The sequence below is a fragment of the Pezoporus flaviventris genome, unplaced genomic scaffold (genome assembly GCF_033815535.1).
Source record: "Pezoporus flaviventris isolate CSIRO_AGI_PZ_B2104156 unplaced genomic scaffold, CSIRO_AGI_Pfla_v1 ptg000037l, whole genome shotgun sequence".
Classification (NCBI taxonomy): Eukaryota; Metazoa; Chordata; class Aves; order Psittaciformes; family Psittacidae; genus Pezoporus; species Pezoporus flaviventris.
Window position 1 is genome coordinate 16,870,158 of NW_026892585.1, and position 27,912 is coordinate 16,898,069.

Consider the following 27,912-nt stretch of genomic DNA (forward strand, 5'->3'; position numbering starts at 1 on the left):
TGAACCTTGGATCCTTATTAATGGATGATTTCCTCTCTACGTGGGTGCTTGTGTTTGTTTTTAAACGTGGCATGGAATTTCTGTGTTGTGGTGCTTGCCACCTTCCCTCTCCACTTCCTCCAAACACATTTTTAAGGCCTTGATTGTCAAATAGCATGAGATATTTTTCAGCCCCAGTGATACACATTTTGCTTTTTAGGGCTTTTGGATCCTGACAGAACCAGGAAAATTCATTTACTTAACAGAACTCTATTTATTCCATCCCCACTTCCATTCTTGATTTTATGTCCTGATGTTTCCTTGTAGCATCAGCATCACATGTTAAAATGAATGACTGTACTGAAAAAAATCTCACTCCTAATTTACTGAAAGATTTCTACATCGTCTAACAAAACTAGACACTGCTCGGTAAAAACAAGAGCCAGAATTGTCATTCAAGAGTGAGAATTGTAGTCTCTCAGATCAGTGCAGACTGTATATGTGTTGTGGTCTTTATTTCAACATATCTTTCATTCAAGAACATCATACAATGTTTTCCAAATTGCAGCCATTAGTCAAACATATTAAATCTCTTTATTAGTATGAATACAAGAGGTATTTGTATAAATATCAAGATGGAGGGTTTTACTGCAGGTATCTACAGCTCTTATGCTGCTCCATGACTGTAAAGAATATGGGCAATGTGGTTCAGATGAGTGCTATTTTCTGGAGATCAATAAATCTATGCCCGTTAGCAGCAGCAAAATAATAGTAATAAAAGTTCATTACATTTTCTCTAAATGCCAACTAGTTATCACAAGCCCTGTCAAAAACAATGCCAGTAGGATGTTTTACCACACTGGAAAAGCCCATCAACACCAGTAATTTTATATGTCAGTTTTAACATTAGCTATTGTTTTCCAAACTGAGTCTTAAAAACCAGAACAGAAAAATCTTACGAGACCAGATCCTCCCTTGACCTCAGTTTAAGGGCTCTCAGTATCACATAAAAAGAAGTTCCAGTTCTGTGTTCTTTGTTGTCATTTGGTTTCCAGATCAAAGTAAACTTTTCTTTCACTGCAGCGAACAATATGAGCCGTATTTCTCTTGTGTTGTGCCTCACAGTATTGCAGGAATTCTCATTGCTCTGAACAGTTTTTAGTTTTCTGACATACTTTGAATAAGTGAGTTTCTTTTGTAAATTCCTGTAGAAATAGGATTGGCTGAAAAATCAAAATAAAATCTAAATTAAGGTTCAGTTTACAGGTTGTTTGAATGCACAGATTCCTTGGCATTGGAGTCCAGCATTGACAAATATCTCCTGTGGCCATTCAAATGAAACAGAGGTGTTGCACCAAGTGCAGATTAGTACAGAAGTCTCTGTATGCACGGATCTGTAATGTGTGTATAGTGTGTCCTGTGCACCAATATATTTAAGACTGCAAGACAAAATTAACTTGTTATTCCTAAGCAATCCTATCAGAAATAATTTATTACATGACTAACATTCCAAGTTGCATGACTTAAGGCAGTGATGTGGGTATATACATTTAAATGACAGTTTCTTTCTTTTCAAACTGAAACTGTATTAGCACCCCTCATCTCTCCTTTGCATTTCAAGGTTTTTCAGAAGGAGAAATAAAATCTAGGGCAAAAATTTAAACAATGGTTATAGGGTGACATTGCTCTGTATCAGTGTTTGGCTTTTCACCTGCTGCTCTTGAACAGTATGGAACTTTTTCCATTCAGAGCAAAACCTAGCTACTGCAGTTCAGTAGATAATTGTAATATATTGAGTGAAAAAACAGTATGTAGCAAATTTCCTTTTAGTAATGAATTTAGCCTTTTTTTTTCTGTTTAAACTATGTTGACAAGACTTTGTAGTGCCCTAGGAAAGAGCTGTAGCATACACAAAGCCTTACCAGCAACATTTATAAAAATATAATGCAAAAAAAAATAGGTGAATATTACAGAAAAAAAAGGTAGATAGTTGGAAAAAGTGTGGATTTATAAAGATCTATTTAGAAAAGTGAAATGTGCTTGACTGAAGTTTCCAGCAAGGCTCAATAACTGTTAAAATCTGAGCTTTTGACAAATAACAATGGTTTCAAGGGAAATTGGGAATTGTTTCAAGTGAAAATACTTTCCCTTCCAAATTGCTAGCTGGTTTTGCTGAGAAAGTTGTTTTTTTTTTGTTATTTAAAAAAGTTCTCAGAAAAGAAGAATAGTTTCTCACTTGCTGTGCCCTGAAAGGTCATTAAGCTTTATCTATTTCATTTTCTGTTTGATGGCTAGTGTCTCATCTAAATAAATGGTTCTGTTATTTCCAATTTGTTTCTGAGGGGAAATGCCCAGAAAGTGTGAAGAGTAGCAAATGATAAACCAGGCAGTAATACTTTGGCAATCACACATATTACTCTTCAGAGTTTTAAATGCAGGTCTCACCTGGTGCCTGAGATAAGTTCTTGGCTGATAGCACAGCCAGCAGAAACTTTATCTAATATCTCCTTTTTCTTATTCCTTAAAAGGTAGGTTTTTATCTTAGGGAGATACTGGAGCAATGCTCCAATAAGAAGACTTTTTGGAACGTAGATTGGATTGAGCTGGATGTAGGAAGGGTATGACTCTGCTGCTTTCCCGTGTAGCATTGAGAGCAGGAGTGCTGGATTCCGGCAGTACCTCCACACTGGCATATGTCTCTTGCAGACAGTAATTATCAAATAGGACAAACATTAGATATAATAACTAACTGATTGGCTCAGGGTCAGATATTTGGGTTTGCCCAAACGATCCCCAGAGGACTTACTTAGAAAGATCTTCTCTATTGTGGGGAGAATAAAAAAATCTCTGCACCCAGCCAAAGTCTTGGTCAGTTTAAGGTGAAATCTGTTTGGATTTCAGAATAACTCCAAGCAAATGATTACCTCAAAACTGCACATATGTTCCTGGGTGAGCCTTCAAAGACTTAAGGCACTGTAGCAGAGGAAGGTGGGTGAGTTGCACAGAGGACAGATGACATTACAGACATCTTCACTAGGTTGAAGAAAGCAGAGAGCAGGTGAACTCTGTTTATTTAGCTTAGGAAAAGACAGCTTACAGAGGATCTAGTTGTAACCTTAAGGTACTTAAAGGGTAGTTAGAGAGGAGATAGTGTCTGCCCCACTTTGCAGCCTGAAGACAAAAGACAACAGCACAAGTTTCAGTGAAGAAATTCCTGTGGGACCTAAAGAAGGAAAGGCTCCTTGCAGGAGGAATGTGGTAAGGCACAGCAACAGGCTGCAGAGGTGGTTGATACAGGCTCACACTTTGTCTAGAAAAGGCCCCCAGCAGCCTGATCTAATACTGCAGTTAGCCTTGCTTGGAGCAAGAGGTTGGAGAAGGTGACCTTCAGAGAGGTGTCTTCTAACTGAAAGGGATCTCTGGTTCTGCACTGGGCCATGATGGCAGCCCTGGCTATCTGTACAGGGGGGGAAGCAGGAAGAATTTTGATGAGGAAGAAAGCAATAAGAAAAGCAAACTGCAAGATAAGAACATAATGTCATCTAAAGCATATCCTGTGCCGGCTTGTGTCAACCTTGTTTTGAGAAGAATGTATGCACCTCATGTAGGAAGTGTAACTGGGGGCTCTGAATTGCTGGTACTGGGGAGAAAATGAATTATGCTTCAAGGTGCTTTGTTTCCTTGCTTTCTCACTGCACTGAAGGTCATGGTCACCTAAGTTTTAGGAGATGCCAGATAAAAATGCAAAGATAAAACGGGAATCCTGACAACCAGCCATTTTTGGCTGAAATGTGAGCCAAAATGAAGCCAAATATCTTTTCAGTTTATAAACTGCTGAATGAAACCTTGTTTCCTGTTGAACTAAGCATCTGTGTTTTATGCTTATAGTAAAAAATTACAAGAGGATTCTGAAATGCTATGAGAAAATCCATCACTGAGATATTTCCAAACCAGTCAGCTGGTCCACTTTTTTTTTTTTTTTTTTTTTAACAAAAATAGGGGAATTAAACCATAATAAACAAAACTTCTGGACATTTCTGGTAATTTTCAGCATGCTTTGCAAAACCAGGAGACAATCTTTGTCCATCACCATGTGAGGGATCCATTTGCTAACATCCCTGTAAGCTCAAAGTTATGTTTTACAGGAACTTAGCTATCAAAAGCTGTTCCCACTATAAAAGTAATGGCACATTAATGTGTTTTTGCAATGAACTCCCTGCATACCTTATCCTGTGTTTGGATTTGTCCATTAACTAATGACTATCCAATATGCTGTCACTAATATCACATGTAAACTCATGCTTTGCCCTTCTGCATGCTCAGTTACTTTATTATTGCAAAATTAATAATTTATCATAGAATATAACATAAAGACTGAGAAACAGTCACTGGACATCAGTTTTCACTGACAAAAGCCTGTGTTGTGACGCTGACTCAATATTATATTCATCTTGAGCTAAAAGGCTTAGAGAAGGATATTGTTCATATTTATGACCTTTCCAAAAGTGCAGTCCTAGAGCACACAGCCTGGCTCTCACTAGTCCACTGGCATGTTCTTTATTGCCATGCATTCACCTTATTTGCATCTTCTTTTCTTGTAATCGAGACAAGCTTTGTCCTTTTAAAATGCTGTTCCTGACACTTTGGTAAATGTCAAAGATGATTTTGCAGTACTGTCAGACAGAGAGCAAATGACTGAATTGGAACGTGTGGTAAAAACTTTCTGGCTGGAAGAGCTAATCGCCTTGGAAAATAAAACAAAAAGTCCCATACTTTCCTGTAGAAAGTACTATTTTCTCTTTGCCTTGAAAACAGCATTCCTACCTGGTTAACTTATTAATGAACCTAATTAGTCTTTAAGTAAGATAGTTTTGAAAGCACCAGTGCTCTGTTTTTTATTAATACGTAGATATTGATGTTCAGGTTTCTAATTAGCTGTTAAAATCATTTAGGAAAAATCTGGGAGAGAAGACTTAAGAGAGAGGAATGAGTTGGAATATTAGGTTGTTTTCAATAGAACAGGAAATTAAGGAAAAACTGACATTTAAGGTTTCTTTTGTGACACTGGAGTGCTCGTGGCAGGTGAGCTGTAACAGTAACTAGTTCTATGTGAATAACAAACTTGTTGACTTAGTGACTGAAATTAAAAACAGTAATTTAGGTTAACTTGATATGACAAAATTCTCAATTGTGCAAATAAATTTACGAAAAGGAAAGATGTTTTCAGGTTTACAAGAAAATTAACTCTTCAAAATGAGCGGGATAAATTTCCATATTAACATGGTATTTCAAGCTGGAACATTTAGAAATGTTAAAGCCCTCTGCTTTTCCAAATGTATAGTCTTTTCCACTTACAAGGTTTATTAAATATTATTTATTAGTGAATTTAATAATTTTTCTCAACCTGAAAGTGCTGCTTTTGGTAAATATTCTGTTTGGGGGGAAAAAAATGTTCAGCTCTAGCTTTTGAGCTTGGCTGCAATTTTCTGCATAAATCACGTCAGTAACAATGCAAGTGAACTCACTGTGATAGAGTATATTTAATTTGCACACACTCTATAGATGTTTGAAGTCTCTAACCTTATATAACTTCAGAGTTTGAGCTGATACCAGGACAGTCTAGAAAAAGCTTTTGGGCATTTCGTACATGAGCTCAGCACCATTCATGCTATAAAAACTAAGGGGCTTGGTGCAGAGAAGGCTTCTGCAACTTCATTTTTTTCTGATGTATCTTTGTCCTCACCCAGTGTGGGTTGCAGGACCAGCAGTGCGCTGTGCTATACTTTCGTCATCCTTGCCATCGGTAGTACTAGCTATGAGTTACAGTGGCTGAAGAAATCTTGCAAGCTTTGTAAAACTCAAGTGTATTAAAGGAGGGCATGTAAATTCATGCAGCTAGATGCTCGCAGGATTGGAGACTAGATGTCCATAGAAGATGATTGAAAAAACTTGTTTTCTTGCCAGTGACAGGTTAAAAATAACTCTCTACTTCTAAGCTGCCTGTAACACCTTTTCCAGTCTTGAAAGACCTCTGGGAAAGAGCTTTTTGCTTCAGGGGGAACATTGTGCACAGTGACATAGAGAGTTAAATCTTCTGTTTGGTGCCTGTATTCCCTGGAGTTTCAGTGACTTATCATTTAGTCTGTCTGGGGTTTTGATGATTTGAAATACTAAAGGGACCTGGAAGGGTTTTTGTTGTCACATAGTCCAGCAGACTGGTGGTCAGTAGGGCAGGTGTGACTGAATGCCCAAAATGATCATTGTGTTTGAAAATTATGTTTCTGTTCTGATAGGAAATTCCTCAATTATTTTTTCTTCTGTTTTGTTCAGGGAAGAGTCAGAAATTAATGAGGAAGCTGATAAAACTCATTTTAAGGTTGCATTCTTGAAGTCATAAAATGAGGGTACTTTGGGTGAGACAAAATTCATTAAATATTAAACACAGCATTCAGGATGGCTTCTTTTAAATGGGCATTTTCCTCAAAAAAGGACACAAATGAAAAATATGTGTTCCCAAAACAGAGAGTAAGTCTGTCAAAACCTGCCAGAGTTGCAGGGTTTTTTTTTTGTGTTTGGTGAGTAGCAAGGTTCTGGCTGTGATACCCTTTCAGTTGGTATCATTTTTATTCAGTAATGTGGATTTCTCATTTGGTTATTTCTCTTTGCGTTGATCCTTGATGTGTTGCTTAAAAAAAAGAAGTCAGAGCAGTTGAACCATATGCTTATATCATAGCTCCTAATGTCAAGATTTTAATTGATTTTCCCATATTGGAGGTTAGGAGGGGGCTGTATCGTGTTCCATGACATCATAAAAACAAAAATATTTAAAATATGTTTCAAATAAAATGAGGGGGGAGAAGAAAAAACGCTTAACTTAGAAAAGATGTGGGATTCATTAACAAAGGAAAATACTGGCCACGGACCAACGGCAAGCCAAATGTTTTGCCAGCAGTTTGCAGTTCACAGTCATCATTGCATGTCACTCTGCCTCCTGCACCAGCCCCTCCAACCATATATGCCTTCCTTTAAAAGAGAAACCTGTCTGGTTTGAGTTGAATAAATTAATTTGGGTTTACTTAGTTTAAAAACAAAAATATAGAGGGCCCAATTTTATTTCATTATGCCCATGGGTAAAGCAGTCCAAGGTAATTACAACCGCAGTGCTGGTTGTTCTATCTTAATTAAAGAGGGTTTTTTTGCACATAGGTTTTTTGCACAACATAATAAAATAGTTTGTGGTCTGGCTAGCCTCAGTGTCACAAGAGTGTACTCACTTGAGAAATTGTCCAGCTTTGCCAAAGGCTGAGGCCCTTCCATGCAAAGAGGAAGCATGTAGCTGCTCAGCAGAGCACAGGTAGTTTACAGTCTTTCCTATTTAGTGTAAGGGCACCATTGTAAATCATGCAGCAAACAACCTTTCATACAATCTCATACACTAAGTGGCACACTTGTCAGCAGCAATGAATGTGGGCTTCAGTAAGTCTTTAAGCAATAATGTGCTCTAGAAATGTGTGACACTGGTTGCATACCTGTGACCCAACCTCTTATTTTTCCAAAGTTTCCTAATAAAGTTTTTGGTTGTTTGTTTTTTTTTTTTTGTCTCCTTTGCATATAAATATGATTTATTGCTTCACAAATCCTTTTAAAGAAAAAGCATCAAAGACATTTAAATAATGTACTTGAGATGCTGATTGAAAAAAAAGCCCAAACTCAAATCCCAACAAGCACGGCTAAGATGGCCTGTTATTAGAAAAGTCAAAGGAGGCATGTTTGCTAGCTGAATAAATCACAAAGCGTTGTAAAAACACTGTCTCAGGGATGATTAAGGGTAAGTGATTTTCATTACTACATTAAGTTCTCCTTTCTGTTGTGGTACTTTTTATATCACATCAAGCTTAGCTATTTACTTACACTGCTTTAAAAAGCCCCAGTACCTCAGTTACTTAAATCATGAACCCGTGCATTGATTCAGAAAGACAGCAACACAAGCTAGCTTTTCCTTAACGTTCAGGAACCTGACACAGCTCCATTCTTTGGGTGCTCTGTCTCAGGCAGGTGGTAAAACTGATTGAATTCAGATTTGCAAGTACCGGTGGACCAGATCCCTGGGTGACTCAAATCTGTAAAATTTCACAAGTTTCCCTCCCCACCTGGTGCTAGTGTTTTCCTTCATGCTGCACAATTTTCCCTTTTAAAAGATTTGGATTCTTAGGTATTTAAGGCCACCAATTGTCTTTCAGCCAGATCATGGTGGTTCTACCTTGCGTCGTTTGCAAGGGCAGGCTTCTAAATCTTACAGGTAGGGTCCCAAGGAGCATCCAAAGGGATCTAGATGCTTTGCTCAGTGACCAGCAGTGAGTTTTGTTTCTTTCTGTCAGGGACATGGATTCTCCTGTGGAGGGGCAAACAAGTTCAGCTTCACCTGCTTGATCTGACACAGTTTCACCTGAGCTTGCATTTACAGAGGAGAAAGTGCCAACAGGCTGTGCGTTGTACCCCAAACCAGGACTTCAGCCAAGGGGAGGGCAGCCCTCAGCTGCACTGCTAGCAGTGGCTGCCTGCAGGATGAGGGGAGTTGGAACCTGTGGTGCTTGACAAAGCTGAAGTCTCTTCCAGCCTCCCAAGGCATGGCCCAAGTCCTTGGCAGTGCTGGCTGCATAAGGCTGGGAGTGTGATTATAGACATCTGGGCTTCCTAGAGGTCCTCATGCCTAGAGTTAGGCATGTGTAAATGGGGAGAATTAGCCTTGAGGTGTAGCAAAGAGACTTCCACCCCCATCATGTGAGCTGAGAGCATGAAAGTACTGATTTACTTCCCAGTCTGTGGCGATACTGAAGAAACAACATCTAAATATGCTTCTTGGATGCAGCTGCCAAAGAAACGTTTCACAATGAACACAGAGGGGCATCCCTGTGGCAGCCTCAGATGAGGTGCTAATGATTTCATAACCTGTTCTTTTCTTATGCAAGCTATAAAACCTGCTGAGACTGTTTGGCATTGGGGTGCCTGCTACCAGGGCAGGAACCAGGGTGCCGTGCTGGGTTGATAATAGCTTTGCATGTGGAGCAGATCTGTACTGTGTGTTTTACATACATGGCTTTGAAACGACAAGAAAACAGCCACTATTTCCACTTGCATTAGGGATTTCTCATGAATATCTGAAATAGACATTTATTGTGACCATAACCCTACCGCAAATTAAAATCAGATCCCAAGTCCCCTGTGAAAAAGGGTCTCATTATAATGTATGGAGATGTAAGAAATGATACTAAATGACACTTAACTTTAAACCCCAAACACTATGCTTATCCATGGCTTTAGGGATAAATTTGCAGTGGAAATAAGACCAGGAGCTGGGCAAGGTTTACATGGGAGGGGGTGTCCCAGTAGATGTATAGCCCACAAGCTAAAGAACAAACAGCTGCTTGCCTGTGTCTGCCAAATACAAAGTGTCTTGCATGTATACTGCTGCATCTGCTCCCCTTAAGCCGGATACTACCTTTGTTACATATCCTACGTAGACTGGGCCAGATCTATATGAGGTGTGATGTGGATTCAGATGGTTTGTTGCTATAGAGAAAGAGATAAAGGCAGATTTCCATGCTAGTCTAAAAAGTATACATCTGAATTGTTATTCCTAAACACTCGGTTTCTCATCAAATTTTATGTATGAGACATTTTAAGAACTTGTTATCTGGTAGGCTAATACCAGGGCTAAATCTGTGCTCCACAAAATAGAGAGACCAGGGGGAGAAATGCAGAACATGCTGACCTGCAATCTGATTTTGCCTCTATTCTTAAGGTTCATCACATTTGCCTTTCCTATTAAAAAAAAAAATGAAACAGAACAACACCACAAAACACAGAGTGGAGTGAGTAAGCCATGACTTCCGACCCCTGGAAATCGGCCATACTCACTGCTGTGCAAATTCCTGCTGCTCTCAGAGCTGAGATCATACTGTTGGAGATGGCAAGCATGTAGAACACAGATCCGTATCTTTCTTCCATTGCTGAATATTAACAGTAAAAAATAAAGGCAGGTGATGCAACAGGCTTTGACCAGGCCTATTTATGTGATTGTTGAGATGTTTTAACCTGATCAGTTCAATGTCTGGCTCCCTGTAACAGATCCGAAGTTTGAGTGGAGCTCAGTTTGAAACGGAGTTGAGCTGCCACTTCATTGTTTAGGTAAAGTTAACATTTTTTTTCACACGTTCACCCGCACTGTACCAGTGTGTCTCAGTAAAGAGCGCAACAAACACCTTATCTTGTAGGAGATGTTGAGAAAAGGGCACGTCTTCATTCTCCCTCTTCAGCCTCTTCCCCTTCCTAAGCTGACAGTCCTTTCCTCTGCCCTCCCAACAGCTCCAAGAAAACGGTTTAAAAAAGAAAAAAGAAAGAAAAACAAAACAAACCCAACTAATGTTTCTTGAATGTCAGCATGCTCTGGCTTTGTCAGGCCAGTAGGAGAAACAAATTACACTGTCAGAGGCCTTCCACTGACAACTCCAGGGTACCCGTTCCCACAGTTTAAATCTGGAAACTCTTAATACAAATGCTGCAGTTGATTCCAATGGCTGTAGTGGCACATCACTGAAAAGTGGTATTTTGCAGTTTAGTTTTGCATCATTGGGCAGTCAGTGCATGTTGAAATGACGTTCGTGTTCCTGGAAGGGCTGTTTGAAGACCTGTGTGTCTACAGGAGACTTGGGCTGTCTCCAGATGAGTGGCATTACTTCAACAATGCAAATGCATCTAGAAAGATCTTTCTAGCCTGGTTGGCCTGGGTATTTTCTTTTGCAAAAATGACCCCTCCTTGCTGAATTCTAATGCTGAAAACTGCGAGGTGCAAAATCTTAAATCTATCCAATACTCTCAGAGTTTCAGAATTCACCTAATTCAGTTTTTAACTCCATTGATCAAAATGCTGCTATATTTCTTCCCCTGGCATGACAGCTTTCTTGCTAAACCACTGTTTCAGTAGTGGTTCTCAAGGGGAAAGTGGAGGAAAAAAGAAACAATGCAAACCAAAACTATTCATGGGATATGCATGAACACTTACAGTTCATGCTGAAGACATGAAATAAATAATTAAAAAGAAGTAAATTAACAGTGTGTTAGTTCACACTGCAGACTCTTGGAAGCTGATAGGGTGACCTGAGTTTTTGTACGATTGCCTACTGACTAATAAGCCCTTTACTTTAAATTGGTGCAGTGGATGTTTTAATCTTCAACACAAAGTTCTGGTTTGGGGGAATGTTTCCTCTTTAAGGAAACATGTCTCTCAAGACAAGAAAAAAATACAACCCAAAACCAAAAAAACCCAAACAGCTGAGAAACACTAAACTAGAAACATCAGTTCAAATTGGAAGGTAAAGATGTACAATTTTTTCCTTTTTTTTTTTTCCTTAGTGCAATGTAGTGAATCATTAACATGCATGAATCAGCATTTCAGGATAAAATTTAGGAAAATATCTTCTTAGGTGTTACACATTTTTATGGGTCTGATTCTGTGATTCTGTTCTAAGCGACTGCATTAACAGCAGTCGTGAACTTCAATGGCAAGGACTTCATGACCAGTAGGGTCAACCTCTTGTGTTTCTCAACCGTACTGTACCTGCTGCACAAGACAAATACGATGAATGCAAAGAATAGCGGAAAGCTGGGTTGCAGATCAGCATACAAGCTTCAGTGACAGTATCAAGGGCAGCAAGGGTAAAATTTGGCCAGTGCTTTCAGAAGAAATGCTGTAATATTATGGTGACCCTTCTGCTTCTCTTCATAAACTAATCACCACCAGGGGTCAGGAGAAAATCCTCAGTAGTCATCCACAGATGGTAAGGTGTAAGGTGGGATTTTTGTTTCCTTTTGAAGCATAAGACATAGATCACTGTCAAAGCTTATTTTACAGCTTGATGTAATGCATGTTATATACTGTGTGTTTATGGAGTGTGCGTGCATGTGTGTGTATGAGTGAGATTCCCAGTTGGTTTAAATCCATTGTCTTTGGCAAAGCTGTGTGCTCTATACCATTGAGAATTGGCCCTACTGCTGTTGATGTGTTCATGCTTTTTTTATTGTTTTCTCAAATTATTGTGTTAACTGAGTTACAGCTCATGAGCTCTCTTGATTTTTCAGTTTTATATTTCCTCAGTGATATTTTGCTCATAAACAAGCACATTTTGAAAGTCACCAGGTAGCCTAATGTGCAGGCTCTCTAGGAGAAAAGTTTTGAATATGCTTCTGATCCTCTCATTCCAAAGAATGATTCAAAAGAAAACAGCAAGTTCCCAGTAAAATCCCATTTCCACTTGTTTCTATATAAAACATTTTATAATAGTAAGTATTCTTTCTGCTTTAAGCTGGAGAGTCTAAAAAAAATGTGCTTGGTATCTGACATGACCGACCACATAGGCTTCCTGCTTTTTGTTATTAGTATTGGCTGGTTTGTATTCATATTTTTAAAACTAAGATTTAAGATTTACATATTATCTGGGAATTTGATCTATAACTTGAAAGGCTACTGTAGCCACAATAAGAATGAAAATAACCCTGAACTGCTGAAAACTCAACTTGGAGCACCAAAGTGGTAATGACTGCAATAGTAGTTTTCTCGATATTTATAAATCAATGCAAACCAGAAACTGGATGTTTTAATTTACTACAGTCTCAATGTAACTGATACCCTCAAGTTTAGAGCTTTAAGCTTTGTGAAGTGCAATGTTATTGCAGGGCATGCATCCAATTTTTAAAACATTATATAGATTGGAGACAGATGAGCCTTTCAGAATTATTTTAGGCCTATTTTGACTGAATGCCTGAGATGCATTTTCCAGTGGAAATTAATTGCATTGATGTGAAAACAAATGAAGTCCAACCTCAAAATTAGCTGCAGGTTCATGCTCAAACCAGTACTTAAAAGGGAAGGAGTGAGCACGGATAGTGGCTGGAAATTGCAATGACAATATGCACTTTGTTGGAAGAATAAAATAACCTGTTATTTCAATGCCTGTTCTTTTTTGTTGTTTCTCTTAGTGGGCATGCCTGTGTACAGAAAGAAATTTTCCCATGAATCTGTGGTTGCACATGAGTGGACAGTGGCTTTTTACTAGCTATCACTTCTTCCCTTTGCAAACTGCTGGAAACCTTTGCTGGCCTGTGTTGGCATCTAAGTTTCAATGAAATCTCTAGCAGCCACTACCTGTAGTACTTCTGTCATTGTTGTGGGGCATTTCTGGTGCACATTGTTTGGGGGGATGTTCTCGGGGGCTTTATTAGCAAATAGCAGCTAACATGATTTCCACACTTCAGTGAAATTTGCCTTAGCTATGTAAAAAATGCTGTAGATGAGTTTGGGATTACCGTTTCCTTGACTGATGCTCTCAGTCAGTGGTGACTCCCGTTGAGATGTAGGCAGAGAAGGCAACATGAGCTCTTTAAATAATGAGAGCAGACAACGCTGGCTTGGAGCTAATCTCTGTTGAAGTACAGCTGCAGCAGTTCTCCATGACTTTGTTCTTTCTGCCTTGAGATTCACCCCTTCCCTGTGCTTCTCATCATTTGTACTAATACAGCTGTCAGTTGGGATTTTTAGCAAGTTTAAGAGATTAAGTGCGTACAAAGGTTCCTTCCAGGAAATGGCAAATATTCATTTTGATCTTTATGAAAGTTTGACAGGAATCAGTGAAGTGGGTTGGGGATGGGAAGAGGTCACTGAAGATATATATCTATTTGGCAGCTCTAAGATATTTTTATACCTGGAGGTGACCTGCTAAACAGGTAATTGAGAGTATACCCTCATGTATGTACTCTTCTCCCTCCTCTCCACTGCCACCCACTGAAAAAAACATCAGCTTTGAGACACTGAGCACATTTGGGGCTGTGACTGTGGTGGGCCGTGCACAAGTGCTAACTTTTTCCTGGGCTGTAGAGAGAGCCTGGCAACGCAGAACCGTGTGTTGATGGCACAAGTGCTAGGGAAGCAATGAGTGTTAAAGAGTACAGAGTATCTTTTGTGGTAGTTTTGTTTAAGGATTTTGTTAAAGGGCTGGATTTTGGTCTGCTGCTGATACTTTTCGTAATACTCTGTCATCTGATACACTTCCAAGCTTCTAATTTTCTATTTTACTCATTTGCTATTTTGTTTAAGAAATCATGTTTGTGTTTTCTTACATATTTCTTAAAAGTCTTTACATTACGTGTTACTTTTATAGTATTTTTGGTGTTGAGGGTAGAATTGAAATCTCAGTAACTAAATCATGTCACATGTATATACCTATTAGTTTTTCTCACAAGTGAGTATGGGCAGACTCTGCTTTACATAGTGTATAGAGCACGGTTGTGTTGTCAGCATTAGAGAGACTGACTCTTCCAATGGCAGATGCAGGAGTGTTTTTCTCTCACTGAGACTGTTTTCACTTGTCATTCTTTTTGTAGTAAAATTGTGACCAAATTGATGCTCTAGGTTCACCCATAATGTTATGGCTATGTGTGCTATGAGTTGTATTGAAACATGGTCTGGAGACCCAGCAACCTTTGAAGCCACTGTCTTTGGCTTTGTACAAAGCTGTAGACTGATGAAAATTTATTACAAGCCTATTCATTTTCGTGGAGCTGAAAAAATATAAAGATTCAGATTAATCCCTTAAAAAAAAAAAAAAAAAGAATAAAAATGCTGGAAGCACCTTTTGGGCTGCGCTATGTCTTTCTGTTGCAACTACGTTTCTGTGGGGACCCGAGTTAGGTGCCTGAAGTGAATTGGCCATGAACAAAAGCCAGCCTGGGATTTAAGGCCTGTCACTTAAGCAGTAAGCCAGTGTTTTAATTCAGGACCCTTTTCCCAACCCCTTTGGGCACAACAACCTCCCCACTTTAACTTTTACTGCATCGGATGTGGGGGGCACATGGAGGGACGTTGAGGAAGAAAAAGTCAAGAGATGTTAAGCTATCCAAAGCATGAAGTCTCCATAGCAGCCCTGTCCGCCTGCAGGCGCAGGAGATCAGCAAGTACATCTTTCTTAGACACCCAGGCAGGCAAACTTCCCTGAAACACAGGGGCATGAAACTGCTGCCGCGGCATTCATCATCCTGTGGAGGACAGTGAAAACATGTGCTGTCATCTTTGACATTTTAATTGAAAAGAAAGCTTACACAGATTTCGACCTTAAGCAGTGTGTTTATACAAGTGTATACAGAGAAATAATCTGTCAGTTCAGAGCAGGCTCATTGCTATAGGAGTTGGTTTAGTAACTGAACAATCCAACATTAGCTCACACACCTTGCCTTGTTCCATGCCTCAATAATTTTTAGTAGAAATACTTTGCCTAGAGGCATGCAGTTATTAAAAAAGAGGCTCAGCTTGCTTAAAGTCTGGAATTATTAGCTCATGGTAACAAGCCTGCACTGGAGAAACTGTTGGTTCTTTGTTTTCATGACTTTGCTGTAATTCACCGTCTTATTTTCAGAGACAAACTTCTGCTTTGTTTGGGAAGTTTAAAAAAAAAAGAACAAAAAAAAAGGAAAAATAAATCACTTCAAAAAGATTCTTTTATTTTTTTTTTTTTTTTATTTTTACTATAAAGCTGGGTTTACAAAGCCCTTTTATCTTACTATTTCTGTTAAATTGCACTGGCACAAATATAAGGATAAATAGAAAGTTCTGAGATATTTGCTTTACCATTTTGCCAGTACAGGGATCTGTTGGTCATGAGTGCTCACAGAGAGCTCTCCAAATATCCTCCTAGCCCTTTAAGAGTAAAAAGGGATTTTTCTCCATCCTTTTTGCAACCTGCCATTCTCTTCAGATGCAAAGTTATGAAGGTCAAATGAAAGCCATTTTCAATGCAGTAGTGTTTGCTTGTCAATGGAGTCACTTGAGCCAGTGAGTACCTTTAGATAGCACAAACGTTGCAGAAGTTACTTGGTGTTCAGTTGTCACTTTTATCTGATTGCTGGGGTTAGGCTTCTTTCCAGCTGTTTAATCTGTTGACATTTTTCTTCAGTGAGCCTTAAATTTTCAAGCTTTTTTTTAATTTGCTTGCTAGGCTGAAGTCTTAAGCCTGGTCCTTAAAAGGAATGAACATGTTAGAAAGCATTTATGTAAGCTTTATTGCTGTTATTGTTCCTGGTTTTAAGTCAGCTGCCATTGGTATGTTGTGTATTATTGGTAGCTTTTTTCTTCAATGAAAGCTGATACACCTTCATTTGCAGTGATGAAAAATCATTTATTTTCCTGAAGAATTAAGATTGATCCTGTCTGAGCTGAGACCATGTTGACAGTGGAATCGGCTTGACATCGTTGCTTGCTTTTATGATCAAATTATGTTTATCCTGCAGTTTTTTGTGTTTATCCCACTTTTTAAATTTCATTACAAGAATGTGCTTTTACATGAGCTAGTTCTATATATTCCCTTGAACCTGCTTTTCCCAGTGTTTCCTTGTTTTGCTTTAACTACGCCATTATCCTCCACGTATCATTTGTGAGTTCCAGCTGTGTGCATAACACTGTGCTGAATGTCAACTTCTCTGAGGAGGTTATAGTCTAAGAAACCATTCTAGCATTTCTTATTTTTCTTGCAATGGGTCATGCAATAAGACCCAGTGAAATATTTAGAGGGAGGGAAAGATTGAAACCAGCAGTTTCTAAGACCTGTAAGAGCCACAAGGCAAATGTTAATGGGTTCTGTGAGGCTTCCAAGGACCTGCTGGTCCTTGTACTTATGCTGAATTTGCAGAGGTTCCTTAAACATGTGTTCAGGAAATATAGGTGGCATTAGCACAACTGGAGTTTCTAAAGGCAAGAGTTATCATTGACTAAAATAGAGTTTGTTCCACTAAACATATTACTGCACTGGCACTGCTGATTTGCAGGGCTTTTCTCCTACAAGCTTGGGTGAAAAGTACAAAATTCTTAACAAAATTTGGAGCCATTTTTCCACAGGTTTTTAGTGGTTTACTGTACATGCTACAATCCCCTGTCCTTTTTTTTTTTCTTTTCTCCTTATTCTTTTCCTTCAGTTACATATTCTGTCCCTGTGACTTTATGCAAGTGAGCAAGAATGCATCTCTGTGGAGTTGCTTTTTTTTCCCAGTGAACAGCTTCTCACTTGACATCAAGGGTATGTGAATTGAGAAGTAGCATCTCTTTGCATGCTTTTGACTTTGTCTGTATCACTTCATATCTGTATGCTGCATCTTGCTCCTTTTGTGATGCTTGTTGCTGAATTCTTTCTACCTCTGTGCCAGTGAATAGCTTGTTATCTTAATTGTGCCAGCTCTCCGCAAACACTTACATGAGCTTTCCCTTCACTTCTGAATCAAGCTTCTTGTCTTTAAGACTTTTCACAGCTTAGCCTTATCTTATCTCAGTCCTTCAGTTTCTCATTACAATGTCAAGCATCACTTTCACCTTGCCAGTGTCTTTACCATCAGCTAGTTTCTCTTTCCCAGGCTGAAATTTCTCCTTGTCCAACACTGGGAAAATAACTTAAGGAAACACATATGTGAAAATACATGTACACTCTGTTTAAAAACCTCTACAGAAACCATAGCTTTGTCTGGATGCTCCCCAAATCCTCTGAGTTATGAGCCACAATTTTCCCTCTCTGGAGTATTGCCCTTCCTGTGTCTCAATCTTAGTTACTCCCTTCCTCTTGCAAACTTCCTCAATCCTGTCATTTTGAGCATACGAGTTAAATAAAAAACATACAAAGAAAAAAAAAAAGCAACCAGAGGAGCACCAATAAATTGTCTTCAATTCTTTAGCATGTTTATTTGCTCCTATGTTCTATCTCTGTCTTCTACTTTTCATCTGTTTTGTGTCTCTACATTGTAAACACACTGTGTAAGAATTGTCTCTTATCTGTGTTTGTACAGTGCCAGGCTCAATGGGGTCCCGGTCCCTACTGGGACCTTTGGGCACCACCACAGTATAAATGTCTGCTACTGATAATAATAATCTACCCACATCATGCAGATGTCTGAATTGTCTGAGAAACACAAACAAGGATCTTTACTGGGTTGGCAGAGAGCCATTAATTTTAGGTGCCAGTTTTCTTTTTCCCTGAATATGGTTTGGCTCCCTGAAAAACCTGGCGACACAAACCTCCCACTTCTTGGAAAGCTTGGCTCTTTGGTGATGCAGTGATTAAAACGTTGTTAAACATGGGATACGCAGGTCAGGTGAGGTCCCTGCAACTATGTGAGGTATTCTGAGTACTTGCCCTGTGCTTTGTTGTTGCTTTCCTTTGTGTTTGTTTTTTTCTTTCCTCCTCTGAATGACAAATGAGTGAATTGAAACTAGACAGAACTGCCCTACTTTTGTGGGGCGGAGGGAACACCTAAAATAATGGGCCACAAATGAAGAAAGTTATAGTTGGATTGATAGGCTTAAATAATGGCACTGCAGGTTAAACAACAGCAGGCCAGCAGTGAGGCAACCCCTGCAGTCAGTGCACTTTTCTCAGGTTAAAGCATCCCCTCCACATCTTTGCCCTCTGAATTTTTCAAATAATGAAGGCCAAGGACAGCACTTGGGTCCGGTACTCTGGCCTCAGCAGCTGCTATGGAAGAGGTTTGCAGTTGGTCTGTAGCACCATGTCCTCCAGTGAGCTTACTTTTTAGCAGTTAAAAGTTTAGTTGCAAAAATACCTGGTTGTCCATGAGACATTCAGAGCCTCATATTCAGGGTGGAAGACTGCTCATTTTCAGCATGGTAGGCTCCTTGGTTGCTTCAGCCTGACAGCCACCCAAACTACATGCACATGCTGACATACCTTTAAAAGATCCATGCTGCTGGTACGCAGTCATTGCTCCTCACTCCATTGATCATAAAGGTATCATTGCTGCCTTAGTTACCTGTGTCTCCCTATTGCTTCCACTCACTCTTCCTCATTTTATCCTTGGTCTATAAGCTTTTGGGGGCAGGACCTCACCCAGTTTTTAAACCAAGACTTCTGGGCACTGTTATAATAAATAGATATGCACGTGTATATGTGTATATACATACATATATATAAAAGGGATGAAAGCCTGGGCAAGTCTGTATTGCGTAACTGGAGTGTGGTGCAGAAATCCCTGAGCTAGTGCTGACCCAACATGGCGAATTGCCATAGTACATCCAGCCACCTGTGAGATGTTCCAGTGTGCGCTGGCTGGGTCTGGAGGCCAGAGAAAGTCAAGAGATGAGTCCCTTTGCTCCAGTGCAGCTCCATATACTTATGGATTTACTTTTCCCACACCAGAGCTAACTGAAGTAGAATTAACTGGGTTATGGTGTAGATATTCCTGCTGACCTTAGATGAATGCTACATGCAGGAGAGAAAGGAGCAGGAGAGAGGTCATGCTAAGACCCATGTGCTGGCCTGAGTGCTTTACCTGGACCCCATGCTGACCCTGAGTGCTTTACCATAATAGAAAACATACTGCAGTGATACTTTAAATAGCTTCAGTCCTTCTTACACATAGCCCTGGATGGTCTAGGCCAAAATGATCCTAATCTCCTGAGACCTCAGCAACAAATTGTCCTTGAAGACTACAAGTTAAGGGAAGGCTGCTCTTTTAATAGGTGAATGCAGTGTTTAGTCATCAGACAGCCTAGAAAACTAGGTCAGATAGGTGTTGCATCATAGCAGACAGAATATTTGGTATTAATCAAGAAGGCACATAGCGAAGTATGTATCCTACATATTTGATTGCATTAATGGAGTTATCTTTAATCATTGGGTAGAGTCATATGATGGAACATGATCGAGTCACCACGGCTTAGTGGGGTACCGCCCATCTGTTTAAATGTTAGTAAGGATGACTCACAGTGTTAGCATGACCGTGCAGAGGGAGGGAGAGGAGCCAAGGTGGTCAGTTACAGCAGCTTGTCTAACGTGGTGTTTTACTAAGCTACCATAATGCTATTCATCCAGGCCACATAGGACCAAAGAGGTAGTGTGCAAATGCTGACTGTGACCCCCCCCCCCATGATGCGCAACAGCAACGTCCTGCTGGAACACAATGAAAATTCTAATATTTGGGGAAAAGCATGGATGGTCAGATTTTCAGTGAGGTTGAGCACTTGCCAGTTCTCTATCTTATCTGTCCTTTATTTGTGGGCTGTTTGCCCAACAATCCTATTTATTTAGCAGCACAGGTGCCAAGAAATGAAAATCCCTCAGTCAGCAATATTGACTGACAGGCTGCAGGCAGCACCTCCTCAGCATTTACAAAGAGAGGAGCAGAGTCGATGTTTCCAACATTAAAAATAACAATTACAAACTCTCACTGACTTTCTTTGCTGCAGGATAGAAAGCAACAACAAAAGAGATTGTGTTGTCCTTGGAAGAAGAAGAAACGTCTTAGACAAATTGTGTATCTCAGCCGGTTTGGTTCTGTGCTATACACATTCCCTGAGCTCTGTGCTATACACATTCCCTGAGCTCTGTGCAAGTGAGTGTACACGAGCGCATGCTAATCGATGACCTGTATTCAATGTGGAAGCAATAGAAGTATCCATGAGTACTGGCCAATATCAGTTTCCCCATGGGGAGTGGAATCTGGTGTGCATTATGTAGCACTTTTATTGGTGGCAGGAGTGGTGCAGACTTTTCAACAAAGGTCAGCTTGGAAGCACAAGGTTTCTCTGACTGCTCTGCATCTCCCTGCAAAAAACACACTTGGGAACAGGTTAGCAGGAGTGTAGCAAGAAAAAATACCTGAAGTACTGAGGACTTTTTTCCTGTAGCTAAGTGTAAAGCACATGCAGACCCCTAAAGCAAAGCACAGTATTAAAGGTGAAACTGGGGACAGCAAAGAAGCTTCTTTACCATTTTAATAAATACCAATAATTCCCTTTTGCCCAAGTCCCATATTCCCAAACTCATTAAAGCAATTTTGGAAATTTTTTTGGCTCTGGAACGTATAAGCAAAACTCAAACCGTGCAGTCCCTTGAGAATCACTTGCACAAATTGCATAGGTCAGGACAAAATAAGTTTCTGTCAAACAGCCTAACACCTAAGCTTATTATGAAACTGGTGACTTGTACAAAGGGTCTGTACGTGGGACAGTCTGAGAATGAATTTAGGGGGTGGGGGTATGTCACAGCACTTGTTTTGCTTTGGTCCCACTGCAAACTCAAGTGATATTTTTACTGAATGCATTGCTTCTGTTAGCCAGAACAGTTCCTATAGGCTGTGGCTAAGCTGGTGGACCCAGAGCGCTCCAGAGCTCCATTGTGCGGGCGGGTGCACACCTCACTCTGGTCCCAGGACAGGCAGGAGAGTGCACCAGCACTCTCTCCATTCCTGTCCACTCCTCACTGCCTGGGAGGAATCCCAGGGTGCATCCCTGGCAGGGGATACAGCACACTCTGTTCTGCTCTGCAGCTGCCCCACTGTGCTGGTCTCAACCCTTCATTTGGCAGCTATTGTGTGGCCTTTAAAAGTACAAGATAGAGAAGACCTGTTTGAGCTTGTTGTCTACTGCTCTGCCAGGCTGTAGTTGTAGTGAGGTGAGGTGAGTTGGTGGGAGGTGAACTCTGCTTGTGTGGGTCACCGCAGCCTCTGGAAACCAAACTGAGATCATTCTTCTCACATTCAGCCTGGTATCTTCTCACATTTTTCTTGTCAAAAGATCACTGAATTGGCTTTTTATGCTATTTTGACCCTGTCCTAATAATTCGTCAGTTGTCTTGTGTGAATGAGTGCTGGTAGATGAAGCAGCTGTGTTTTATGTGGAGAGTAGGATGGGTCAGGGGCTCTGTACTTTAAGCAGGTTTTCTGAGCCCATTTTTCCTGTGCTACAGCTCCCTAGGCTTAGCCTTGTGCTAGGCTGACCATAGAGTCCCCTTTCCCAGAAGCTGATTCATGCTCCCTCACAGTGCTTCTTGCACCCGCTCACAGGGTTACACCCTGTATTTGGGAGTAATTTCTTGAGTTTCTTTCGGGAGGTATGAAAATGTAAAGCACATCATATTCCTCCATGAGCAGTTAACCAGGGAGGCTTGGGAAGAACTTCTTGTCTGTATCTGAGATACATTTGTTGTTGTTTTGTTTTTTTTTTTTTCCCTCTTCTGAATAAGTACTGTATGTGTCTGGGAGGATTTTTAAAGCATCCTTCAAGACACAGGGTACTTCTCTCCATGCAGAACCAAGACAAAAGGATGGGTTCAGTAATGCACAGCTGCTAAAGAGAGGGCAGCTGAGGGCAGCTGGGTGGGAGGAGCAGAGGTGTCTGCGTACAAGAGAGTAGGCAGAGCAAGGGCTTCAAGGTGGCATTTATTGGGACAGAAATGTTTTTTGGGGGAGAACGGGCTTAAAGAGAGGAAGGTTGGAAAACTGACAGTCTAATGATGGAAAACACTGGGGAGCTTTAGGGAAGAGATAATTAGATGGTTTGAGTCCTGGACAAAAGAGGATGAGATTTGTAGGTCAGAAGAAGCTGGTGCTGCCATAAGACAGGCACCTCTGCTTTGGGAGCCTGGGTGTGATGTTCTCCATAAGCGATCGCTGTGAATTCCATCGTTCAAGGCCTTTGGCCTTTTTGCTTGTTGTTAGATAAAAGAAAGTGACAGCTAAAGTTAGAGGAGGGGTGTATGTATTTGTGATTGCCAGAATCACTTAAAATTGGAGGGGCAAGAAATAAAGCCCTATCAATAAAGCCATCCAGAGGGACCTTGACACGCTTGTGAGGTGGGCTGGTGCCAACCTTATGAAGTTTAACCATGCCAAGTGCAAGGTCCTAGACCTGGGTAGGAGCAATCCCAGGCACAGCTACAGGTTGGGCAGAGAAGAGATTCAGAGCAGCCCTGCGGACAAGGACTTCGGGGTGTCGATCGATGAGAAAGTGAACATGAGCTGGCAGTGTGCGCCTGCAGCCCAGAAAGCCAACCATATCCTGGGCTGCATCAAAAGGAGCGTGACCAGCAGGTCGAAGGAGGTGATCCTGCCCCTCTACTCTGCTCTTGTGAGACCTCACCTGGAGTATTGTGTGCAGTTCTGGTGTCCTCAACATACAAAGGACATGGAACTGTTGGAACAAGTCCAGAGAAAGGCCACGAGGATGATCAGGGAACTGGAGCACCTCCTGTATGAAGATGGGCTGAGGAAGTTGGGGCTGTTCAGCCTGGAGAAGAGAAGGCTGCATGGAGACCTCATAGCAGCCTTCCAGTATCTGAAGGGGGCCTATAGGGATGCTGGAGAGGGACTCTTCATTAGGGACTGTAGTGACAGGACAAGGGGTAATGGGTTAAAACTTAAACAGGGGAAGTTTATATTGGGTATATGGAAGAAATTCTTTACTGTAAGGGTGGTGAGGCACTGGAATGGGTTATCCAGGGAAGTTGTGAATGCTCCATCCCTGGCAGTGTTGAAGGCCAGGTTGGACAGAGCCTTGTGTGACATGGTTTAGTGGGAGGTGTCCCTGCCCATGGCAGGGGGTTTGGAACTAGATGGTCTTAAGGTCCTTTCCAACCCTAACTATTCTATGATTCTTTGATTGGGTGTGATATGGTTCAGACCGAGTGGGAGAAGTGACTGTCTTTTCCCTCACAGCTCTGAGGTTATGACTCTGCTTCACTGACCAGCCCAGCCTGATTTTGAAGCTTTATGGCTAGCTATGGATTCATCACTGAAGCACAGGATGCTTCTGCCAAGGCTGATAATCAGCCCTGATGTTTAAAGGCTCCAAACATCTTAAAACTCTTTCCATGCTCCCTGCTGCAGAGGCTTTTCAAGCTCGTGGACTATACCTCCTTCTCTCCCATCCTTCTCATACCTCTCCTGCCTAATAAACAGTGTAAACCATATGCTATACTGCAGAGCAACCTGCCCTGTGAGAATTTAATGTACTAACTTACACTAGCAATGTTTGTTGAGGTACTGTATGCGAAAGCTTTCTTATTTTTGTGCTGTTTGAAAAGGTAGCAAATTACATTTATCACAAATTTCAAGCAACTCATACCTTCTTCAAAACTGATTAACTACTCCCAAGACCACATTCTTAAAAGCTATTTTCAAAAAGCAGTCCTGGCTTTGTTTAATCCATTAATTTTATGATGATTCTTCTTTGTGAGTGGGCCTGCACTCTTTTCCCTATGCTGTACTTACAAAAATCCTTCTAAATCTTTTGAACTCTTTTTGCCAAAATAACTCACTCTGCCTTTTAATAGTCTGCACTTTTTGCCTTTACAAGCTACTTAATCTGAACGTAATTTTTCTAATTTTCATCCTTTTTTTCCCATTTTCTATGCCCTGGTAACTGCTAACTTACTTTGGAACAAAGGCTTGGTAGAGCTGTGCAGGAGAAAATATCAAAAGCAAGATGAAATTATAATTTTAGAGTAGTTTATTTACAGGTGATAAAACTTCAAAATTAGTTTAAGAGTGTTTAATTTTCTGTCATAGTTTGCAGTCCATCGTCCAGATGCGTTTGTTCCTGAGGGCTGAATTTACAGCAATGCACTGATGTGGAATGCCAGGAAATTTTCCTGCTTTGTCTGTAGAACTCTTTTGCCAGCCACTGTAAGATGCAGAGGTGTGTAGACTGAGACTGGCTGTTACCTTTACATTCATGTTCAGTTGGATGAGCTATACTGGTGCTTTAACTGATAAATAGTAGAGGGAAGGTGATTCATCTGCTTCATGAAAACTTTCTGTTCTACTGATTTATGCAGGAGAGGACAAATGCTGGATTGGATTATCTGTGCCGGCTTGTCTAGAGTTGCCTGTGCCTAGCAATGGCTGGCACGGTAGGGCTTGTTTGGTCTCCGCAGCCTATGACAGCTTTCTTTCCTTTTCTTCTAGGCCTGTCCCAGGTTCTCTGTCTTCACTACTGCACCTACACAACCGACAAAGACAGCCTATGCCTGCCTCTATGCCTGGCACCCTGCCCAACCCTACCATGCCTGGATCTTCTGCTGTACTCATGCCTGTAAGTATTTTGGTTTGGGTTTTTTTGGGGGGAAAGCAGGGGGAGTTGGTTTTCTTGCACAATTCAACCTATGCAGATGTGAAAGTCTGCAGGATTTTCTAAAGAAATCAAAGTGTGATGAGTTGAGGAAGCTGGACCTATTTCACTGCTTCATCTTACACAAGAATATTTCTGGTGTAGTTAATGGCATGTTAATTAGTGTGAGAGTGATTAGAAACAGTTTACATGAGATTACAATTTCTGGTTCTCACACTTGGTCATGTAGGTGAGATCAGTATGTCTGTGCTGGAACAAAAAGATTTTTCTCAAGTCAGACAAAACTGGAAAAGCCATGCACAGGAATTATGCCAATGAACTCTAAGTAATCCTCTTGTTTTTGAAGATAACCAGCTAGCAAGAAAGAAATGTGACTTACTTTTCTGGCCTGGTAATTGCACTTAATTAGAATTGGGTCATGATCGCTGCTCACCTTCCACTCATCTCTACAGAGATGGGAATATTTCCCATCTTCTGGGAGACAAAGGGGTGCTTTGCAATTGTAGCTTCAGATTCTTAAATGAGTTTAACAGCAATATAATACATTTGGGCAGGTTGGGGGTGGAGATGAGTAAGGGTGGCACAGGGAAGAGGTGACTCTGACAGGAGAAGTTTCTGTTTCATTCCATGGTGGTCAGTCTGGGAAGACAAACCTGAGTGTGATTGACCATGGGAGGGAGGAAAGCACTGCTTGTTCTGGCTTTGCTGGAGCAAAGAAAACACTCCAGAGGGCTTCATAGATTCAGGTTTGGCTGCTATTTGAGCAGTCATTAATAAGTCAAGTAATTAGTAACTTGTCAATAAGGCTTTCCTGGAATATCGACCAGGAAGTTCAACAGAAAAAAAATACAAGACATGTCTCTGTGGGAGTTTTTTTCTGGCATGATTCCTAAGGAACCTGAAATGGAGCAAACATCCTGCTTCAGTGTAAGCTCAGGGGCTTCGGGTTGCTGCTGGAGAGACCTTTGGGCAGGTCTGAGTGCAGACAAGCAGGTGTGCTCCAGCTGAGAATCCCCTAAAGACATGAACACAGAAGCAAGACAGCCCCAGCTGCAGCTCCTGCCCCAAAGTCCTCCTGAAAGAGCTGCAGAGATGGCAGCAGGAGCTGCTCCTGCCCCATGAAGATGGTGAGGGGCCCTGGCAGAGGCAGCTTTTCCCCATCAGCAGGCAGTGGGATATTGTCCTCTCTCCCAGGCCCAGCATCCATCACCTCTTTTGCTGGGATCATGGAGGGTGGAAGCCAAGACCTCACTAAAGGGCACAAAAAATAGTTTCCCAGGTTGGAAGGGCTCAAGAAGATTCAAAACCTTCTTTCTTCTGTGAGCCAAAGACGCAGGGGACTGGTCCAAAGCAAGGCAGGATGCTCAGCTCTGGTTGAAAACAGCACCATAATCCTACTTATCAACCCTACCAATGACTAGCAGTGTAACAGAGCTTGCCTCTTCAGGGAAGATACACCAGGAAATTATTTTATCCAGGCCTTACTACCATTAGGTTTTGTTTGAAAATTGCATCCTTCCCTCCCAGCCTAGTGAAATTGCAGAAAGGGCTTGCAGAAAGGGATCTGAATAGCCAAGAGGAGCTCTGCTTTGTTTTTTGCTATCTCAGCAGTACATGAAAGCTTCCCTTACAAGACACATGGAAACCTCTTCTCAGCTGAGCAGTCTGAGTGAATTAAAAAAAAAGCCAACTCGTTTTTCGTATTCCTGAGATTGTAGATTTTTATTTATGTTTTTAACAAGCTAAGTTGAGCTGCACTGACAGGGGAAGCTACAACTTTATACAAGCGATGCTTTTAAAACCACTTAACTCTGACTGTTGTTATACTGAAAGGGAGAAAATCATTACAAAAAAGCACAAACCTGGGTGGCTGCTACATTTGTTTAGTAAAGAACCTTTTTCTTTATAATTGGCTGTGAGTTTTCAGGGTCGATTCTGATGAAACACACTCCTGCATGCGTACACACATGCAATTCACGACACAGATTGTTATTTTTCCAGTCATGACTTGAAGAAATAAAGCTGAGTCCATTTAAATAGAAACTAAGCATAAATTCTTGCAAATGTCTCCAGATGTTTTTAAGACTTCTTTTTTTTTTTTCTTTCTTTTAAAAGATGGAGCGACAAATGTCAATGAACTCCAACATCATGGGGATGCAGGGGCCAAACCTCAATAATCCGTGTGCTTCACCTCAAGTCCCCCCAATGCATTCAGAAGCCAAAATGGTAAAAAGAGAAAATAATAATAATAAAATGCTTTTCTTGTATTACTCTTGCGTACTGGTTACCCAGACAGTGGGGGATGTAGCCAGACACTGCTTACTTCATTCTTAGTCATGTTATACTCTTTTTTTAATATGCTGCAGTAAATTGAACTATGTCTATGAACTTTCAAGATGTTCCTAGTCCTAGTACTCGTGGTGAGAGAGAACTGAAGTTCAGGTTGGGCTATCTGATCCGTACTGTGTTAAATAGGATTTTGGTGCAGATTAGTGGAATTTAAGTAAATGGTCTGGCTGGTTCTCTGATGATGCCCGTGCTCCATAACTGGCTTAAAGAAAATTGTCAGTTAATGAAGAGTGAAGTAAAAAGTGTCTGATGTCGAGAGAGTACACACAGTATTTGTTTTTTCCAGATAGGTGCATGGTGTGTCAGAGTAATGGCAGTGCTAGAAAAGCAGACCAACAATGTGTGTAAAACTGGAATGTTTTCTTTTGCTTGAGTGCAACAAAAGTGTCACCATCAAAAAAAAAAGAGTCAGAATTTGGACAAAAGTAATTTATTTATATGAGTCAAATGTCATAGTGTTTTTTAAAGTTACTGTATGTCTTACTAGGTTGAGACATCTCAGGCATATGTACTGGTATAGTATTAATGCAGGTAAACTAAGCTACAAGTTGGCATTTATAAATTTTCCCCAGTTTTAGATGCACTCTGATGAAGGTATTCTGCATTAATATCCCTGGAACTGAGTTCATCAA

General features: G+C 40.7%; 1 protein-coding gene across 3 annotated transcripts in view; it reads left to right on the top strand.

The window, feature by feature from the left end:
- CREB5 (cAMP responsive element binding protein 5) overlaps positions 1-27,912 on the top strand; it is a 254,291-nt gene that overhangs the window by 158,795 nt on the left and 67,584 nt on the right. For all 3 annotated transcript variants that reach the window (XM_061464839.1, XM_061464838.1, XM_061464840.1), the window contains 2 exons: positions 24,769-24,895; positions 27,047-27,157. In XM_061464839.1, coding sequence (XP_061320823.1) covers positions 24,769-24,895; positions 27,047-27,157 — 238 coding nt within the window. The remainder of the gene's footprint in view (positions 1-24,768; positions 24,896-27,046; positions 27,158-27,912) is intronic.